Here is an 18,390-nt window from a genome sequence, read left to right on the forward strand (position 1 = left end):
ATGGAAATTCAGGAATTCCCTGGCATGTCCCTTGGTGTATCTTAATAATTAATGTTCATGATTTGTTTAAATGCTTTTTAGAAATTATATTATTTATAAATTGTTTTATTGTGTTATTTAGAAATTTAGAAATTGTATTTTTAGAAATTGTTTATATTTCAGCCTATAATTCCTTTTTAAGAAATTAAATATATAGTTTTACTACCCACCTATTGAAATATTATTTCCTTTTCTTATTCTGAAAGTGACCTAGGCCCCGTGGCTTAGCAGTTAAGTGCGTGTGCTCCGCTACTGGCGGCCCGTGTTCCCATCCCAGGCGTGTACTGACGCACCGCTTCTCTGGCCATGCTGAGGCCGCGTCCCACATACAGCAACTAGAAGGATGTGCAACTATGACATACAACTATCTACTGGAGCTTTGGGGAAAAAAGGAGGAGGATTGGCAATAGATGTTAGCTCAGAGCTGGTCTTCCTCAGCAAAAAGAGGAGGATTAGCATGGATGTTAGCTCAGGGCTGATCTTCCTCACACACACACAAAAAAAATGAAAGTTGCCTAATGTAAGCTTAGAGCTATGTCTGCTAATTCTAGCTACTGGAATTGCCTGTATAATTGGAATTTATTAGTAATTTGTCTTGAAAACTTGAGAGTTCTATCCTAATGTGATATGTTGTTTAGGGTAATTTTGGGAGTGTGGAGATGTGCCGTTATGACCCTCTACAAGACAACACAGGGGAGGTGGTGGCTGTGAAAAAGCTCCAGCATAGTACTGAAGAACACCTCAGAGACTTTGAAAGAGAAATCGAAATCCTTAAATCCCTGCAGCATGACAACATTGTAAAGTACAAGGGAGTGTGCTACAGTGCTGGTATGTTGCCCTTGAAACCTATTTTTGAACTCAAGGTATGTCTTTGGCATCCTGGGTGATAGAAACATATAATGTCTGAAGATCTGGACTTACAGTATGCAAGTGCCCGGGGAAGCATTTTATGTGGCTGCAGAGTACTTGTACTTGGCGATGGTGGGCTATAACTACAGGAAGTCTTTGGCTAATTGGTTAATCATCCTCTTCACTGAGAATGGTGCTTACCATTCTTGCTTAAACTTGCCAAGAGAATATCATTTTTAAAGAAAGAAATAGTCTTTGCTCACATTTTCCATGAAAATACTGTTTTTTAAATTAGATGCTTTGTTCAGTGTAGAGGAGGAGAAAGGAAGTTTTCTCATCAGCTTATTTTGGTTTGTATAAAGAGTTACAGAAGACTAAAATATAACTATTTTTAAAGCTTCTTTTCAAAACTTTTTGATTCAAAAAGCCTGTGTTCTTAACTACTACATCACCTTTAATTTATAATCAAGTTTTGTCATCTTAGACTCAGATTTTATATAAGTCATTCATCTATGGTTGTTTTCTAATATTTCATCAGTAAAATATGGCAAAGTAAAACATTATGTTCCCATTTGTGTATTAAAAGGTCGGCATAATCTAAGATTAATTATGGAATATTTACCATATGGAAGTTTACGAGACTATCTCCAAAAACATAAAGAACGGATAGATCATAAAAAACTTCTGCAGTACACATCTCAGATATGCAAGGTACCTAATATTCTGGCTGTTTGTTGTAGATGAAGAGAGCATGTTGAAGTAATTGTTAAGAAATCCTCTAGAGTTTTTCTTAGATAATTAAGGGAGTATACAAAGATAAGACCATTTAAATTGTTTATGTTTATAAAACTAGCTAAGAAAAATGTTATTTTATCCATAGGGTATGGAGTATCTTGGTACAAAAAGGTATATCCACAGGGATCTGGCAACAAGGAATATATTGGTGGAGAATGAAAACAGAGTTAAAATTGGAGATTTTGGGTTAACCAAAGTCTTACCACAAGACAAAGAATACTACAAAGTGAAAGAACCTGGTGAAAGTCCCATATTCTGGTGAGTATATTTTAGTACAATAAAGTGAAATTTTAGAGCACAAACTTCAAACTTTATTTTTACTATTAATAGTTTGTCATTTATATTTTTATAATAATAGTGAAAATTTATAATATGGTTACATTGGGCTAAATTCATTTTATGGATTATTTCATTTAATCCTTACAACAACCCTTGGAGAATATGTATTATGATCTCCATCTTAAGCGTGAGAGAACTGAAGCGAAGACAGGTTACATAGCTTGCTCAATGTCCCATGATCAATAAATGGCAGAACTAGGATTCAAACACAGAGTTTTGCTTTTAAGCTTTCTTAACCATGATGGTGCTTTAATCTGGCATTAGTTAAATATTTTATATGTTGCAGCAATTTGAAGCTAAAGGTAATTTTTCATTTTCAATTAAAATTGTGAGTTGTGAAGAGCATGCAAACCTGTCTTGTATATGGTATACATTGTTGTTTTCATTGATTTGTGCTTTGATGCAAGGTTTTCTTTTTCATGGCTTAGTTCATTTACATTTTGTTTTATAGGGATGAATTGGTGAAATTATATTTAAATGTTTTGGTTTGGGATACACTCCAAATTGACTTTAATTCTGGTTTATTCATCTGCTGAAATAATACTGTTAAGATTATGTTGTTTGAATCAAATTTTAGTGTTAAGGGATGGGTTTTATTTATTTGTTTTAGGTAAGTACATTTTATTTACATCTTGGGTATCTGACTTGAAAATTAGAATTACTAATATAAACAATGTAACTGTCAACTTATAAATATTTTTCTGGGATTAATCAGAATTATTAGAAATATATAGATTATTTAGTTAGCTACTGCTAAGTTCATGGATCATCTGAATGTGTTAGTTAGTTATCTTCATTTTATTTTGTGTCTGTAAATTTTACAATGAATCCCAGCTATTCAAATTGTTAGTCTGGAAGGAAATTAGGCAAGAAAGCTCCAATGATTTAGAACAAATGGATTATTTCCACAGAAGAGTAATTTGTAATGGTATTGTGAACATGTTTTAAAGAAGAATCCTTATCTTTCAGAGATGCACACTGAAATAATTATGGCTGAAATACTGTCTTGTCTGGAATTTACTTCATATAAAGCCAGTGGAGTGGAGGTGGGGAGTAGTAGATAAAATAAGGAGGGCAATGAATTTAGCTAAGTGGCAGGTACATAGTTGTTCATTGTTCTGTAATTTGTGTATGTTTGAAATTTTTCATAATAATAAAAACACTTTATAAGGAATATCCTGATGATAATCGTTAGCATTGCCATCATTTAATTATTTTTAGGATATAAATGAAACTACAAAATAAGATACATCTAAACTTGACTATCTATTTGGTCATGTCCCCAGTGATACATGAATTTCATTCTTTTTTTCTAGAATGAGAAATTAAAGAAGTTAAATGGAATTAACTAGCAATCCGTAAAGATTAGTTATATGAATTTCCAGTGATTTGGACATACTTAATGAATACAATTTAATAAATTTCTATTAAGCACCCACAATGTTCCAAACACCATACAAGATTGGGCTAAGAAGATAGGATCAACATCAGAAAAAAAAAACTGTCCCTTACTAGGAAGGCTGAACTAGAAGGAAAAGTTTGATATGGCAGGCCAATTCAACTGACAGGTCCACTACCCATAATCCCTTCCCTTTAAGAGCTCATAGTTTAGGAAAAATTAAATGTGTAATCAAATCATTGCAGTGCATTGTGTAAGTGCAATAATGAAGAAGAAGAAGAGAAAATATAAGAATGCAAATAATTCTGCTGAGGGTTTAAATTAATCAGAGAAAACCACAAGAGATGACATTTCAACTGTTGATTAATAGTTTATCAAATAGACAAGAAGAAGGGCATTCCATGAGGAGGATGACAAGAACAAGAGGATCAGGGGCTTGCAAGTGAATGGCATAATCACAGAACACATAGGGAGTAATTGCAACTGGAACGGTTTGAGCCCTGTGTGCTATGTTAATGAGTTCGGACCTTATTCAGTACACAGTGTGTAGGTGGGAAATTGTAGAGGCTTTATCCAAGGGAATAACATGGTGAGAGTCATATTTTAGAAAGATAGCTCTACTCTTGGTGGAGAACAGCGGTTCTCAAAATGTAAGGACCTCCGGTACCTGCTTTAAGGATTCCATGAGGTTAAAAGTACTTTCATAATAATACTAGTATGTTATTTGCGTTTTTCACTCTCATTTTTACATGAGAATGTAGTGGAATTTTCCAGAGGCTATAAGATCTGTCTTCTATTAAACCAGACATTAAAGAAACTTGGAAAAATGTAAAACAATGCTACTCTTCTTATAAAATTTTTTGTTGTTTTGGAAAGTTGTTTTCATAAAAATGTGATTTATGTTAACATGTACTGGATTTATTGTTATTTTTAATGAATTAAATACTTTTATATTTCCTTAGTTTTAATATCTAATATGGTAAATATTGGTGGATATAAGCCACATAAACAAAAGCTTTTTGGAAACTTCAGTAATTTTTAAGACTGTGTGGGGGCATGAGACCAAAAGGTTTGAGAACTGCTGGTATAGAGGGTACATCATATTAAGGAGAGGCTAACAGCAGAGAGAAGGCTAGTTAGGCAACTTTTGCAGGAATGTAGGCCATTGGTTTTCAAACCTTTTGTGTATATATACCTACTGGAAGAATTATGAAAAACTGTATCCTTGCACATTTTTAAATTGATAGCTAAATTTTTTCTTATAAATTTAAATAGTTGTAAATAATATATTTTCTAAAGTATTTTAAATATTGACATTAAATAACAGTTAATATCAATTTTTTAGATGTATCCCATGATATCTAATACCACAGCAATTTGATAGCCGTTGTTGCCCACTTTAAAATGTATAGGAGAAGACATTTTATTTTTGATAGAAACTTTACATCATTCCTTTTTGTCCTTAAAATTATATTTCTACTTCTCTTCTCACCCAGAATTTTACATAATGTGTTATATTTTGTACTTGGAAAATCTTTTGATCATCTATCTCCTTTGTAACCAAAATATGTATATAAATTGAAATTAATGTTTAAATTTCCTGTGATCACGAAACTCATAAGTATTCACATTTCTCTTCTGGATTGAGTTATCATTGAAGTTATTATCTGCATAAAATTTTCCAAAGCAATATAAACAACATACAACACAAATTTGGATAATTGTTTAAAAAATTTTGTTGGAGACTTTTCTTAATAAAATAAATGGGACTTTTTCCCTCCTCCAATTAGTTCCTGTATCGTTGGATGAATGTTATTTATTTCTATAATGGGACCAGATTCAGCATGAAATCTATGTTTACTTTGCATTTTATAGATGTAAACACTGAGAAAACCTGTTTGTGTAAATAAGTAGATAGGAATGGAAGGAGTATTGTTATAACAATATCATTCATTTCTATGACTCCTTCTGAGATATGTAGCAAAAAAATATACAGTGATCTACCACTAAAATTTATCTGGCAATTTCATTAGATCCATTCCTTTTTCAATTTTATTGCAAGCAAAGAATTAAACCCACTTGATTTTCAAAACTGGATTTACTACACAATCATTAGAGTTATTCTCAATTTCTGGGAATATACCAAAAAACTTTTTCAAATTAATTCAAATCATGGTGTTACTCTCATTTAGTGGCATCTTGATTAAACTGATACATTCAGAAGAGGTTATAAAAACAGAATATTGTTAATTTCAATACAGTATTTTTTAATAACATCTTTTCCAATATTTTAAATACATGATTTAAATATGGCAAACATTTGTGCTGCCTCAAAGGTTGAGTCAGTTTATGAAGAATGTCCTTCATACAACCCATTTAGCAATGCCAGGCCTCAAAAACAAATCATACTTAATTTCTGACAGAAAAAGTCTGACTTCATTTTTTAATTCAAGTATATTAATATTATGAAATAGTATTTTTAAAACACAGAAATAAGTTGCAGAACACATGTACAGAGGCATGTTTATAATGAAGCTAACAGAGCATATCCACCAGAGTGCCTTCCTTCCAAGATTCCTTCTTTTCTAATTTTAAATATTCACTTTTATGTGTAATTTTATATTCTTTGTCATAAAGAAAGCCTCCAAATTGTATAAGTTTTGGACCTTGTATTTCTCCCTGAATATTTGAAAAGATAAATCACAAGACCAGTCAAGATAAGCTTAAAATGATATATATCTCGTATAATAAATTTCATATTAAGTTATGAAAATAAGATAAATCATTTCTCATTACTTAATTTATAATAAATAATACAGAATAAAATGTAGCTAAGATTATAACTTATGAAGTAAGGTATATGGTAAAATGCCTAGTATTCCTTCAGTAAATGTTTTGGGGGGAGGTATATATCAAACTGTGATGTTTGACTTTGGGGAATCATTAAATAAGAAACTTGTATAAAAATCAGAAATAACATCATTTTCATCATGATCAAATTTTTCCTATGTATTTTTGAAAAAGAAAGCTATATACTGCTAAAAACTAATCAGATAGCTAGTTGGCATATAGTTTTATTTCTATATTAGCAGCAAAAAATATTAAATGTTGTATTCAATGAAATGAAGTTGACTAAATTTTATATAAATATTTCAGAATATGAGCTGATAAAATAGGTTTTAGCTAACATTGAATAATGAACACTAACTCTGAAGTCTGAAAGAAATCACATATAATTTTTATCCATAGGATTTAGCCATCATATCTTAAAAAATTACAGTATCATTTAAAAGAGTCTTTGTCATCTATATTGCTTTTGTTGTTCAAAAGTGCTCTTTGTTTTAAGCTAATAGCATGTTCCAGCATGTCCTAGGGGTTAGTATTAAGAAGAACTGAGGGAAAAATGCTTCTGCTAAAATATTTTTTTAAATCATTGAAGCAGAGTTTTGGACTCCTGGAGGATCCTTATGCTGTTTTTGCTGTAGAGTACCCCTTGGAAGATCTTTGTATATCCCTGGGGTGACTCCACCTGGTTTGAAGACCTCTCTGTACTAGTCATGAGATAAGGATCTGACCTAAGACTGTAACAGTAGTTTTGGTTTAGGAGACTGATTTGAGACTTTTCTAAGATATACTCTAAAGGGACGAGGTGGCTCATTGGACATTGGAGTGAAATATGAGTCAAAAATAATTCTTAAGATTCTATCTTGAGGAGTTGGATAGATTGTGATGCCATTCATTGCGTAGGGAAAGTAAAATAATCAGCAGGTTTTGGAAAAGTGGAGATGGAGTTCTCTTTGCATATAGAACTTTAATACAGAAATGTTCAGTGAGTCTGAAGCACAAAAGAAGGGTCAAAGAAATGGTTATAAATTTAGGAGACTTTAGTATATAGATGGATGATACTATCTAAGGGAAGATTTTTGACAGGAAGAGATCTGATGATGGAATTTTGGGGAAACTCAAATTTAGAGAATGGAAAAAAGACAGGAAAGTGTTGGGGAAATATAACTAAAAACAAACTCTCCTCCAAACCGAGAAAACCTCTCCATAAAGATAGAAGAGAAAGAAAACAGCATTAATCCAGAAAGTAATGTGTGTCACAAGCAATCTGCTAAGAGATTGCAAAGACAGAAAGAAATCTCATCCTTTCATGTTGCCAAGCAGATTCAATCTATTATATACACGTTCTCAAGATGAACAATAACTAGGCTTCAAGCAAGAGGACTTGACAACACCATTTGTCACCCACAGTTCATCCTAAATTCACTTGGTAATTGGAGTGACCATCTGTAGTAGCTAATTGGTTTTATCCAAAGGAAGAATAAACTTCTCCTATCTTTATGACAGGAGGTAGTTTTGCAACTTGGAAGGAGGCACCTGCCAGAGTTAGGCTTCTATCCTCCCACAGAAACTGGGAGGTAGGGCTCCATTTTCCTTGATGATTACATTCCAAAGAGATGGTTCCTACGTCCTTGAGAACGACATTCCTGGATCATAAAGCTGGCAAGAGGCTTTTAAGCAAAAGCTTTTAAAAAGATTTACATAGGGGGCCTGCCCCGGGGCCTAGTGGTTAAGTTCAGCACGCTCCACCTCAGCAGCCCAGGTTCAGTTCCCAGGTGCAGACCCACGCCACTCATTGGTAGCCATGCTGTGGCGGCAACCCATGTACAAAATAGAGGAAGGTTGGCACAGATGTTAGCTCAGGGCTAATCTTTCTCAGCAAAAAAAAAAAAAAAAAAAAAAAACATATATTTCAAAGAGAAAGAATTTACAAGTACAAGTTTTCTGAAGTAAATGCTCTAAGAAAAGAGGAAGTCCCTCATTTTCAACAGGGAGAATTATTTTTTTTTCTTTTCTGATTTGTATTTATCCTTACATAAATGATCGGAGAGAGAAAAACAGCCTTGGAGATGAGGAGAGAAATTACCAAGAGTGCTTTCATGAAAACCAAAGGAAGAGAATATTTTGAACGGGTTGGGGGAGTAACACTGTCTTCAAGGAAATTATATTTCATTTGTGGGATAAAACTAACATACATTTAAAAGTAACTAAATATGTAAAAATTTCTTAACTAAATATAGAAAGACTATACCTTTACATGGTTAATTGCATAGTACAGACTAGAAGTACTATAGAAATTCAGTAGCATAAGGTCATTAAGACCTTGAGTAGTCAGAGGAGGATTTGTGGAAATGAGAAAACTTAAACTTTGAAGGAAAGATTAAATTTATGTAATTCATACTTTTAATCTCATCAGGCCAGAACATACCTCTGTCACCATCCTCTGTAATGAGGATAAATCCATTAGCAGTGGAATCATGATATTCACAGTCCATTGGCCAAAATTCTCCCTTGGATAGTGTTGATGCTTGAGTAAACAATGACACCATTTCCCCCTGTGACTTTCTATTTTTTGTGCTCCCTCTCATCATTACCCCCTTTCTGATTAACAGGTTCTTTCTTTTATATGTTAATAGCTTCAAGTCATGCTTCAGCTTAGAAGCCATTTTTTCTCTAGGATACTTATCAGGGTTCAATTAGAGCTTAACTTGCAAAGAGCAGCTTATTTTTCAGTTCTTAGAAGATACTTTGCAGTTAACGCTGGTGTTACCTATAGAGACAAAAAAATTTTTTTTTTGGATTTTAGTTATCTTTGTGTGTCAGAGGTTCCCAAGACCGCCCTCAGGTTTGATGATTCACTAGGAGGACTCATAATGTTACCAGACACATACACAGGTTCTTTACCCGCCCCACAAGAAGGGCCAAATAAAACTGGAACGCCAGGCTTATCGCAAGGAAAGATTTTTATTTCTGGTGACCTCAGCTGGGAGACGAGAGTGAGCCCTTAAATTCATCTCGTCTCCCTGAAAGATGGGAGGCAAGGGGTTTTAAAGGTTGCAAGGAATGCAGCTGCTTGTAGGGAGGGAGAGCCTGTGGGCTTGCAGGTTGCGCCTTCCCTCCAGCCTGCATTTGGCCTTGTGAGGCTGCTTGCAGGGAGGAGGATAGCAAGATAAGGAAATCTGCAGATGAGTGTCCTTGGTTGTCTGCCTCCCTGGTGGAGGGTGGATTCTGGTGCCAGGAAGCCAAGGAGTTGGGGTCTGGGAAGCTTCAGCTTCTTGATGTTCTCTGGATATCAGTTTCCCTGTAACAAACCTCAAAGGACCCATAACTAGCCAAAATGTTAGCATGAGGCCACCTGGGCTCTAACAATTTGTAACTTTTTAAAAAACTGATATTTACATATGAATGTAACTTAGGGAAGCAGGGAAAGGGGATGAGTGCTTTTGGTTTTAACCCCATATATGCTGGGTTTAATGTAGGGGAACTGATATCAGGGCCAGTATCAATAGGACTCAGCAAACAGTCATACTGTTACTGAACCAAAGTGGGGTCGCTTCCTGGCGAATTAAAATCAGACTCTCCACCAGAAGTAGTTGTCACACAAAGTAGAGCCTATTTACATCAAATAGGAGTCCGCTGGGAATCATTTCCAAAGTTGTGGCTCTCCTGGAGCACAGGACAGCAGGGGCCTTTTATTTTGCATGGGGAATGAATATTCAAAAGGGAGAGGTGGGTATTCACTTGCGCCCAGGCTCAGTTCACTTATCTGCGCAGGTGCTCCTCTTGCGGTGGGGCTTGGTCTGGTTCAGGGTAGTTGGTGTCGGGGCAATGAGTTGATGACTATGATTCATTACAGGGAAAAGATACAAAGCAAAATCAGCAAAGGGAAAAGGCATCTGAGGCAAAGCTGGAGGAAACCAAGCACAAACTTCCAAGGGTCTTCTCCCAGTAAAGTCATGTGGGACATGCTTAATTCCCCCAGCAGTAAATTGTGACAACACATGTGAAATGTCATCTACTAAGGAAGCTCATTAGAGACTCAGTGCCTAAGGTTTTTATTGGAACTGGTCACGTAGGCACACTCTGCCTGGCACATACCAAAGTTCCAGAGTCTCAGAAGGAAAGCAGGTGTTCAGCATAAACCATTTTGTTTGCAGAAGCAGTTTAGGCACAGTGAACCACTCAACATTTAAGGAATTGTGGAAACTGTCCTCAAATCTAAGTTCCCAGGCACCAGTCAAGGGTCAACATTGCAAGCAGGCCTTTTTGAGGATGGCAGCTTCAGGCCTGCTATGTCAGCTCTTTTCTGTACACCTTTTAATCCAATGATTTTTTTTTTAATCCAATGATTTGCAGGTAGAATCAAGAGTTGGCACATCAAGTAACTGTCTTTTAAATGCTTCCCATATATTACAGGTATGCTCCAGAATCACTGACAGAGAGCAAGTTTTCTGTGGCCTCAGATGTTTGGAGCTTTGGAGTGGTTCTGTATGAACTTTTCACGTATATTGAGAAGAGTAAAAGTCCACCAGCGGTCAGTGTGCTTTTTATTTACTTTCAGCTTTTTTAACATGAGAAAATATTTTTCCAAAGAATAATAGTAAGCTTAGGGCTCATTTTAGAGTCTCTCATTTCTTATTTGTAAGACAATATCCACCAAAATAACCCTAAACTTATTAATTAAATTAACTTGAATTTTTAAAAAGAGGGTGTTGAATACTCTTTAGTATATTGTCTTAATATTATTTTTAGTAAATTCAATAAGCTCATTCATTCTAGGAATTATTGGAAAAGTTAAAATAAAGCTTTTAAAGTAATTTTTTTCCTGTACATTGTAGTTTTTTTAATATAGGAAAATATGAAAAAAAATAAAAAGCATCTCTAATTCAACTACTCAGAGATAACTACTTTAATATTGTGATATGTTTTCTTCCAGGCTTCTTTTAATTTTATGTATAAAAGTGAAATTTTATTAAAAATAGTTTTTATAAAATAAAGATCATACTGTACAGTTTGTATTAAAGTATGGATAGTTTCCTATATTAGTAAATATTTACTGCAAATATGACTTCTAAATTGTGGGTAGCATTTCATCATAAAGATAAAATTTCTGGACAATCATTTTCCATTTTTCAGTCTTTTAAGGAACGCTTCAATGAACATAGTGAACATTCTTTTACATAAATATTTATGTTTATTTCTGGTTGTCACCTTAGAATAAAAGTATAATTATAAATGAAAAGTTATGAACTCTTTTAAAGATTTTAGATTATTTCAAAATGCATTCCAGAAAAGCTCTATCAAATTACTCTCAATAGCAGTGCATTGTACATTTCATCATTTGCCAGTATTGACCGTTATATTTTTATTCAGTTTTGCCAAATTCATAGAAGTTGTATCTATTTGATTTTAATTTGCATTTCTCCTATTAATGTGACTGAGTACATATTTATTGAGTGTTTACTGTGAGTATCCGTGTGTGTACAATGTCTCCTCATGTGCTTTTCCCATTTTTATATTGGTAATTTTTCTTACCAGTTTATGAGAGCTCTCTATATGTAAATAAATGATGTGTTGATTGTAAATGTTTCTCTAGCTTATAGTTCAGACTTTAATTTTATGAATTTTTAACATGTGAACATTTCCTCCATTGCATTTATGCTTAAATATTCATTCTGCATTTTCTTTTTATTATGTCCTCTTTCACATTCAACTTTTTATTTCAGCTGAAATGTAATATGATGTGTTAAAATCACAACAACCAAAAAACCAAAGTAAATATGTTTTTTTGGGCCCTTGTTTTGGGCACTTCTCAGGGAATTTGTGTTGAGTATATTACAGTTATGTAATATTACATTTCCATAAATGGCATTATAGAGGTTCCATATTTAACAGTCTTTTCTGAAATATGACTGAAAAGGAAGTTATCGATTCTTAAAATAGTCTGTTTTTAAAAGGTTTCAAACATATAAGAAAACATACATATACAGAATTTTTCCCATTTACTGGAAGAAGCTGAGAAAGAATTCTGCTTCAAATTAAATATATCAAAAAAATCTCATTGAAACGTGGGTTTGTTTTTCAGGAATTTATGCGTATGATTGGCAATGACAAACAAGGACAGATGATTGTGTTTCATTTGATAGAACTCCTGAAGAATAATGGAAGATTACCAAGACCAGATGGATGCCCAGATGAGGTAACAAAAAACTTTTTTATCCACAGTAATCATGCATTTTCTTTCTCTTTTTACCCAAGGATTTTAGGTCACTTTATGAAATTTAATTTGCTGAGCTTTTAGATAAATAGCATAATCATATGACTGTGGATCTAAGCATAGCCATGACACATGCTTGTATAGGAAAATTAAGTTGAAGTTCTGAATTCATGTCTTCCACCAATTAAAAGATGGCACTTTGTGTTCATTGTAATTTTGTTTTATTTTCTCTTTTACAGATTTATGTGATCATGACACAATGCTGGAACAATAATGTAAATCAACGACCGTCTTTCAGAGACCTAGCTCTTCGAGTTGATCAAATAAGGGACAACATGGCTGGATGAAAGAAATGAACTTCCCTCTGAGACCAAAATAGACGTAGAGAACAAAGTTTTGTATTTCACATTGCCCTGGACTATTATTACATGTATCATTTTATGTATATCATGATGCTAGTCAGCAAAGATGTGGAAATATCTGCTCAAAACTTTGAAAGTTTATTGAGTTTTTCTTCATGAGGACACTAGTTTAAAAGACATTGATGAAAAGTCCTTAGCAAAGAATTTTGTAAAAAGTTTGATGAACCTAATCAGTCAGTTAAATCACCTTTCTTTGGAAAAGAAAAAAAATAGACTTTTTTCAACTCAGAATTTTGAGAGATGAAAAAATTGTACATTTTGCAAAGTTAAAGATGCACAGAATACATATGTACAGTTTTTACCACAGTGAATGTATAATACCTTGGCATCTTGTGTGATGTTTTACACAAGGGCTAGTATTCATTAATGATGTTTTCTAATTTTTCCATAGTCGATCTACAATAACTTCACTATACAAACAAATTAAGATGCTCAGATAATTGAATAAGCACGTTTTTGTCCTTGTTCATCTGTATCACTGGCCAGCAATATAAGCAGGTGTACACTTTTAGCTTGTTGTTCTATGTACTGTAAATGTTTTTCAAAGCAAAGGGAACAAATGTTTAGTTTTATTTGTATAGGAAATTTCCCTGACCCTAAAGAATTTGCATTTTGAAATGGAACAAGTTTACAAAGATATAACACAGTCTATTTTCTTATTTGTCTCCCTTGTATCTTTTTGTGGTGAGTATGTTTTTTAAATAGAACTATCTCCAGATTTTTCTAAGACTACAGTGAATAGTTATCTTTTAAATTTTTGAGATTACAAATGCCATGAATATTGTCATCCCTTGAGCCGTTGGCTGCCAGTAAGATTCTTCAATTCCTGGGACCTATGATCATGCATTAAATTTAAGTCTAAGCCATAAAACAGATTGGTTTTTAAATGTATGAGCTTATAGAGATGTATAGTGGGTTAGGAACTTTTTTTCTAAAGACTATATATTTTAGGTTTTCAGGAATCTGTGTTGCAGTCATAGAAGAGATTTCCTTTTGTTAGAGATTCTTACATACAAGGGAGAAATGAGAGTAAATTGGTGAATAGGTATGCTTGTTAATTTTATTCAAGAATGCCAGTAGAAAATTCATAATGTATGCCTTTAAGAAAAATGAGAGTATACCTATTTTCAGTTAAGTATAAAGGGTTATTTGTTGTTGTCTTTGTCTGTTGTAGTGCTACTCCATTTTAGACACCATACCTAAAATAGGATGGATTTTTTTGTGTATGTTATTTATGTAAAGTTTAAAATACTTGGTATTTTGGTTAAAAAGAAAATCATTTCTTACTTTATTTTCAGTGGTAAATGCTATTTTTTTAAACTTGCACTTAAGACTTTTGATTATTTTTCTATTTTTTGGAGCTGGTTTTAAAATGCAAATGATGTAAGAAAAAAATGCGTCACATGAAGTTTGAGATTTTTTGGTTGGAAGGAAGAAAAGAGAAGAAATGCTTTTTACAGTCTTTAAAGAATTCTAAGGAGTTACCAAATGCAAAAATCACCTAAAATGATGGTATATTAGATTTTAAAAGATTTCTAGTAGATATTTTCATGAAAGTTGAATATAATTTTTATTTAATTTGTAAAGACTCCTCAAGGATCTGTATATGTAATACAATTAAGACATCTTCCGTTCTGCTACTTTTCAAGTCAAAAGTAGCAAATCATACAATATACTTGATTTCAGATTTTTATACTAAAACTTAAGTATTTAAAGATAGATTCTTAATGGTCTACAACATTTTGTTTTTGTTCAAAAACAAGGATGTTAACTAGACTACTTTTTAAAAGTTTTTTTTAATGTTTCAGTTTTTACTTTTAGGGAAAAAAATCCCACATAAACATTCTTAAGTTTTTAGAGTGGGATGACTACCTTACTATAAAATTCTAAGTTTTCAAGAGAATTATTATTCATTGATGGTTTGTGATGCTTTAAATTTTGATTCTGACCATACATAAAAAGAAATTAACCCTGCAGCTGTTTAGTTCATTCTGCACAAGAAACAGGTAAGTAAGTATTGTACCAGTTAATACCAAAATGTTTCTTCAAATTAATATTCTTTAGAAATGAGGGTAAAGTTTTTCTTAGAATTCTCTAATTCTGTAAATATTCTAGTATATTTAGTTATACAATCTTTATATAAGTAATTCTCTACATCCATGGCTACCTGCTTTGGGAAGTAGTCACTTTTTCATGTTATTTATAAATATGCTGCCAGTAGCACTATAATTTGCTGTGGAAGAGTGCTTCTTACAACCCAAGACTTCTGCTTTAAAGTCAAGTGAAATTTTTATCACAACTATAACTTATGATATTTAAATTTTATTTAAACAGTTTTATTATGGAGTAAACGTTAGAAAATACCTACAGTTCTGTACCTGGGGAGCCATTCTCCATGGGGTGTTATTTGTGGTCAGTTTATTGAGACTGTATTATTTTCTTCATTGTGCCTTTAGCATGTTCCCACAAAATTGAAATATCGATGTAATAAATATTCAGAAGTTATTTTCTTTTGTACTGTCACCAAACCAAGGAAGTGCGGGTATACACACTGGTTTAGGGATGTGCAGAGAACCCTTTTTATAATAGTAAACTTAGTTTTTGATTTTTTTAAGAAATGCTTCCTAAGATTGCTGTCAACTGCTGTGTGCTCTTTATGAACATTGCTGTATCCACTCTAGTTTTGGTAATGTCATTTCTTTTTTTTTTTTTTTTAATGAATTTTTTTTTTTTTTGGTGAGGAAGATCAGCCCTGAGCTAACATCTATGCCAATCCTCCTCTTTTTGCTGAGAAAAACTGGCCCTGGGCTAATATCTGTGCCGATCTTCCTCCACTTTATGTGGGACGCCGCCACAGCGTGGCCTGACAAGCAGTGCGTTGGTGCGTGTCCGGGATCCGAACCTGGGCCGCCAGCAGCAGAGCACACACATTTAACTGCTACGCCACGGGGCCGGCCCCCACTCTAGTTATGGTATTTAAATTATTTCTAATGAAAGTTTTTCTAAGATTCTAGTATAACTTACTAAAGATCTTCTGGTTTGCTATATTAGAATAGTCACAGTAGATATAAGTCAGCAGGATTATCCAAACAAAAGACTAGGTTATATGAGATAAGCTTCATTTTATTTAAGAAAAAAAATCAAAGTATGAATATCAGAAAATACTTTGTGTTTACTCCCAGATTTGGGCTGATTGTACTTAATTTCAAGATAACTAGCTGCTAAGTGTTTCATGATGCTGATAATAACATTAGATTTCATAATGACAGTGAGATAAGAGAATTTAAAAACTTTCACATTGGGGGGAGGATGGATTTTCCCTCCTTCCCTTCTAGGTTCTTTGGCTGGTCTAATAATTAAATTGATATAAGACATTAATAGGAGAAAAACAAACAAAAGTTTAATAACATGTATACCTCCTGTATATGTGGGAGAGATCCAGGAAAACTGAGTACCTCCCATCTATAGCTCAAGACAAAAGATGTTGGGGGTGGGGAGTTAGCTGTGGGAGGTAACTAGGAGGTAACAGTAAACAAGAGTTAAGTTGTTATGCAGATTTAAGTCTTTGCCTTCTCCACTGATAAAAGTTTCTCAAGATTGTCATTGCCCTCTTTCTGGTACAGCAAGGGAGACACCTTTACAAATGGAAATTTTCCTTATACAGTTATGCTTGCTTAATGAGGGGATACTTTCTGAGAAATGCGTTGTTAGGCGACTTTGTTGTTGTGCAAATATCATAGAGTGTACTTAGACCAACCTAGATGGTACAGTTTACTACACACCTAGGCTATATGGTACTAACCTTATGGGACCACCGTCATATACTCAGTCCGTTGTTGACCCATTATGCATTACATGATGGTAAATGTCTCTTACAAAAGGATAATTTCTACTTGGTTTTCAGAGCTTCTCTCATGTCTGCTGTTTTTTTAAAATAACCTAAAATAATCCTTATGCCAAAGAGGCGTATTTGAGGTTGACAAATTTTGTTCCCCTTCAACATTAATCAAATTCATATAATATGCATATCATATACCCTTTTCATATGAATCAAATTTTTAGTAAAATGTACATTATATACCTAAATATTAAAATATTTAATTTTATAGTCTTATCAATTTTGTTTTATTTTATTAGAATATGTTCTTTAGGTTAAGAAATTAGTTTCTATTGTGCTTATGCCAGATGGCATTGTTTAGTTGGTACAGGCCCTAAATATGGTTCACTCTTTTTCAGTCTTACAAATTTATAAGGAAAAGCCTTATCTCCAACTGAAACACCATATTAATATGGTTTTAAAAGTTGTTAATGATCTGTTTTGTGTGCTGGTCTCAGCCTATCAATAATCAGTGTTGTGGTTGGACCAGCCCTTGTGGTTCTTATTATGATTGTAAGATGCCCTTCAGCAATAACCATCAGGAAACTTTGGGGAAAAAATAAAGTTTTATTAGTTACAGAACCTGGAAATTACATGGCACACCTGGGGCTACACAGAGAGAAAGTGAGTGTAGGAGCCTGGGGTTCTGCTTTTATTGGGGTCAAGCATGGGGGCCTAGGGTTTCGAGGGCTCACTCTTTATTGGTGAATTTAAAACATAAGAGCAGGAATTTAAAGTACGGGAAGAGAAAAAACAAGTGGTCCAAATGGTCAGTTTATCAAAATCAACCATGATTTTAGCAAAGGAGACTCAGTAAGGGGAGGCAGCCTGGTTCTTTGTCTAGTCTGTATGGTGGCAATGTGTTTGAGATAGCCATCTTTGAAGTGGATGCATTGGCAATCAAAGCTTAAGTCAGGCACTTGCATTCCAAAAAAAGAGAAAACCCAACCATCAGGGCTTACAGGACATGATCATCATTCCATTATAAGGCATTTCTTTGCATAGCAGATTGCTTAACATCTTATTTTTGAACATAACTGTAACATTTATAAAATGAGAGCATTAAAAGAGCTCTAAGAGTTCCTGTTACAGTTATCCATATTCTTAGATTTTGTCAATAGTTTTGATTTTAATACCTGTAGTAGGAAGCACTCCTATAGATGATATTTATTGGGGTCAAGTAAGTCAGCTTTGAGCAGTGTGAACATACAGAAGCATAGCTTTTAGCTTGAACTACTTTAAAATCATGGTGTTTTTAGGGAAACTCGTTTGGTGTGACGCCAAATAATCTCATATATAAAGGACCCATAGGAAGAGTATCTTGGCTCTAGGCCTAGTGTTAAGAGTTTCATATGTTACTTCTCTCTAGAGCATGCTTTTTCAACAGAGGTGCTATTATCTCTAAGGGGGTGAATATGGATGTTGGGGGATGAAAAATCATACTCCTTTATGTATAAAGCACAGAAAAGCATACAGTACATAAACAGATACAGTGGTATTAAAATTTCATTGTGGAGGAAATTAGGGAAAAATGTCTAAAAAACTCCTTGAGGGAGGAGGGTGAAGAAGGGGGGTAATGCACAGAAAGTTGAGAAACACTGCTCTAGAG

At 33.7% G+C, this 18,390-nt stretch overlaps 1 protein-coding gene across 3 annotated transcripts in view; it reads left to right on the forward strand.

Annotated features, from left to right (window-relative positions):
* The window catches only part of JAK2 (Janus kinase 2), a 156,327-nt gene extending 140,918 nt beyond the window's left edge, over window positions 1-15,409 (forward strand). For all 3 annotated transcript variants that reach the window (XM_058565750.1, XM_058565751.1, XM_058565752.1), the window contains 6 exons: window positions 678-867; window positions 1,475-1,599; window positions 1,769-1,941; window positions 10,682-10,799; window positions 12,351-12,464; window positions 12,722-15,409. In XM_058565750.1, coding sequence (XP_058421733.1) covers window positions 678-867; window positions 1,475-1,599; window positions 1,769-1,941; window positions 10,682-10,799; window positions 12,351-12,464; window positions 12,722-12,829 — 828 coding nt within the window. In that variant the 3' untranslated portion in view covers window positions 12,830-15,409. The remainder of the gene's footprint in view (window positions 1-677; window positions 868-1,474; window positions 1,600-1,768; window positions 1,942-10,681; window positions 10,800-12,350; window positions 12,465-12,721) is intronic.
* The last annotated feature ends 2,981 nt before the right edge of the window (window positions 15,410-18,390 follow it).

This window comes from Diceros bicornis, chromosome 22 (assembly GCF_020826845.1).
Source record: "Diceros bicornis minor isolate mBicDic1 chromosome 22, mDicBic1.mat.cur, whole genome shotgun sequence".
Classification (NCBI taxonomy): domain Eukaryota; kingdom Metazoa; phylum Chordata; class Mammalia; order Perissodactyla; family Rhinocerotidae; genus Diceros; species Diceros bicornis.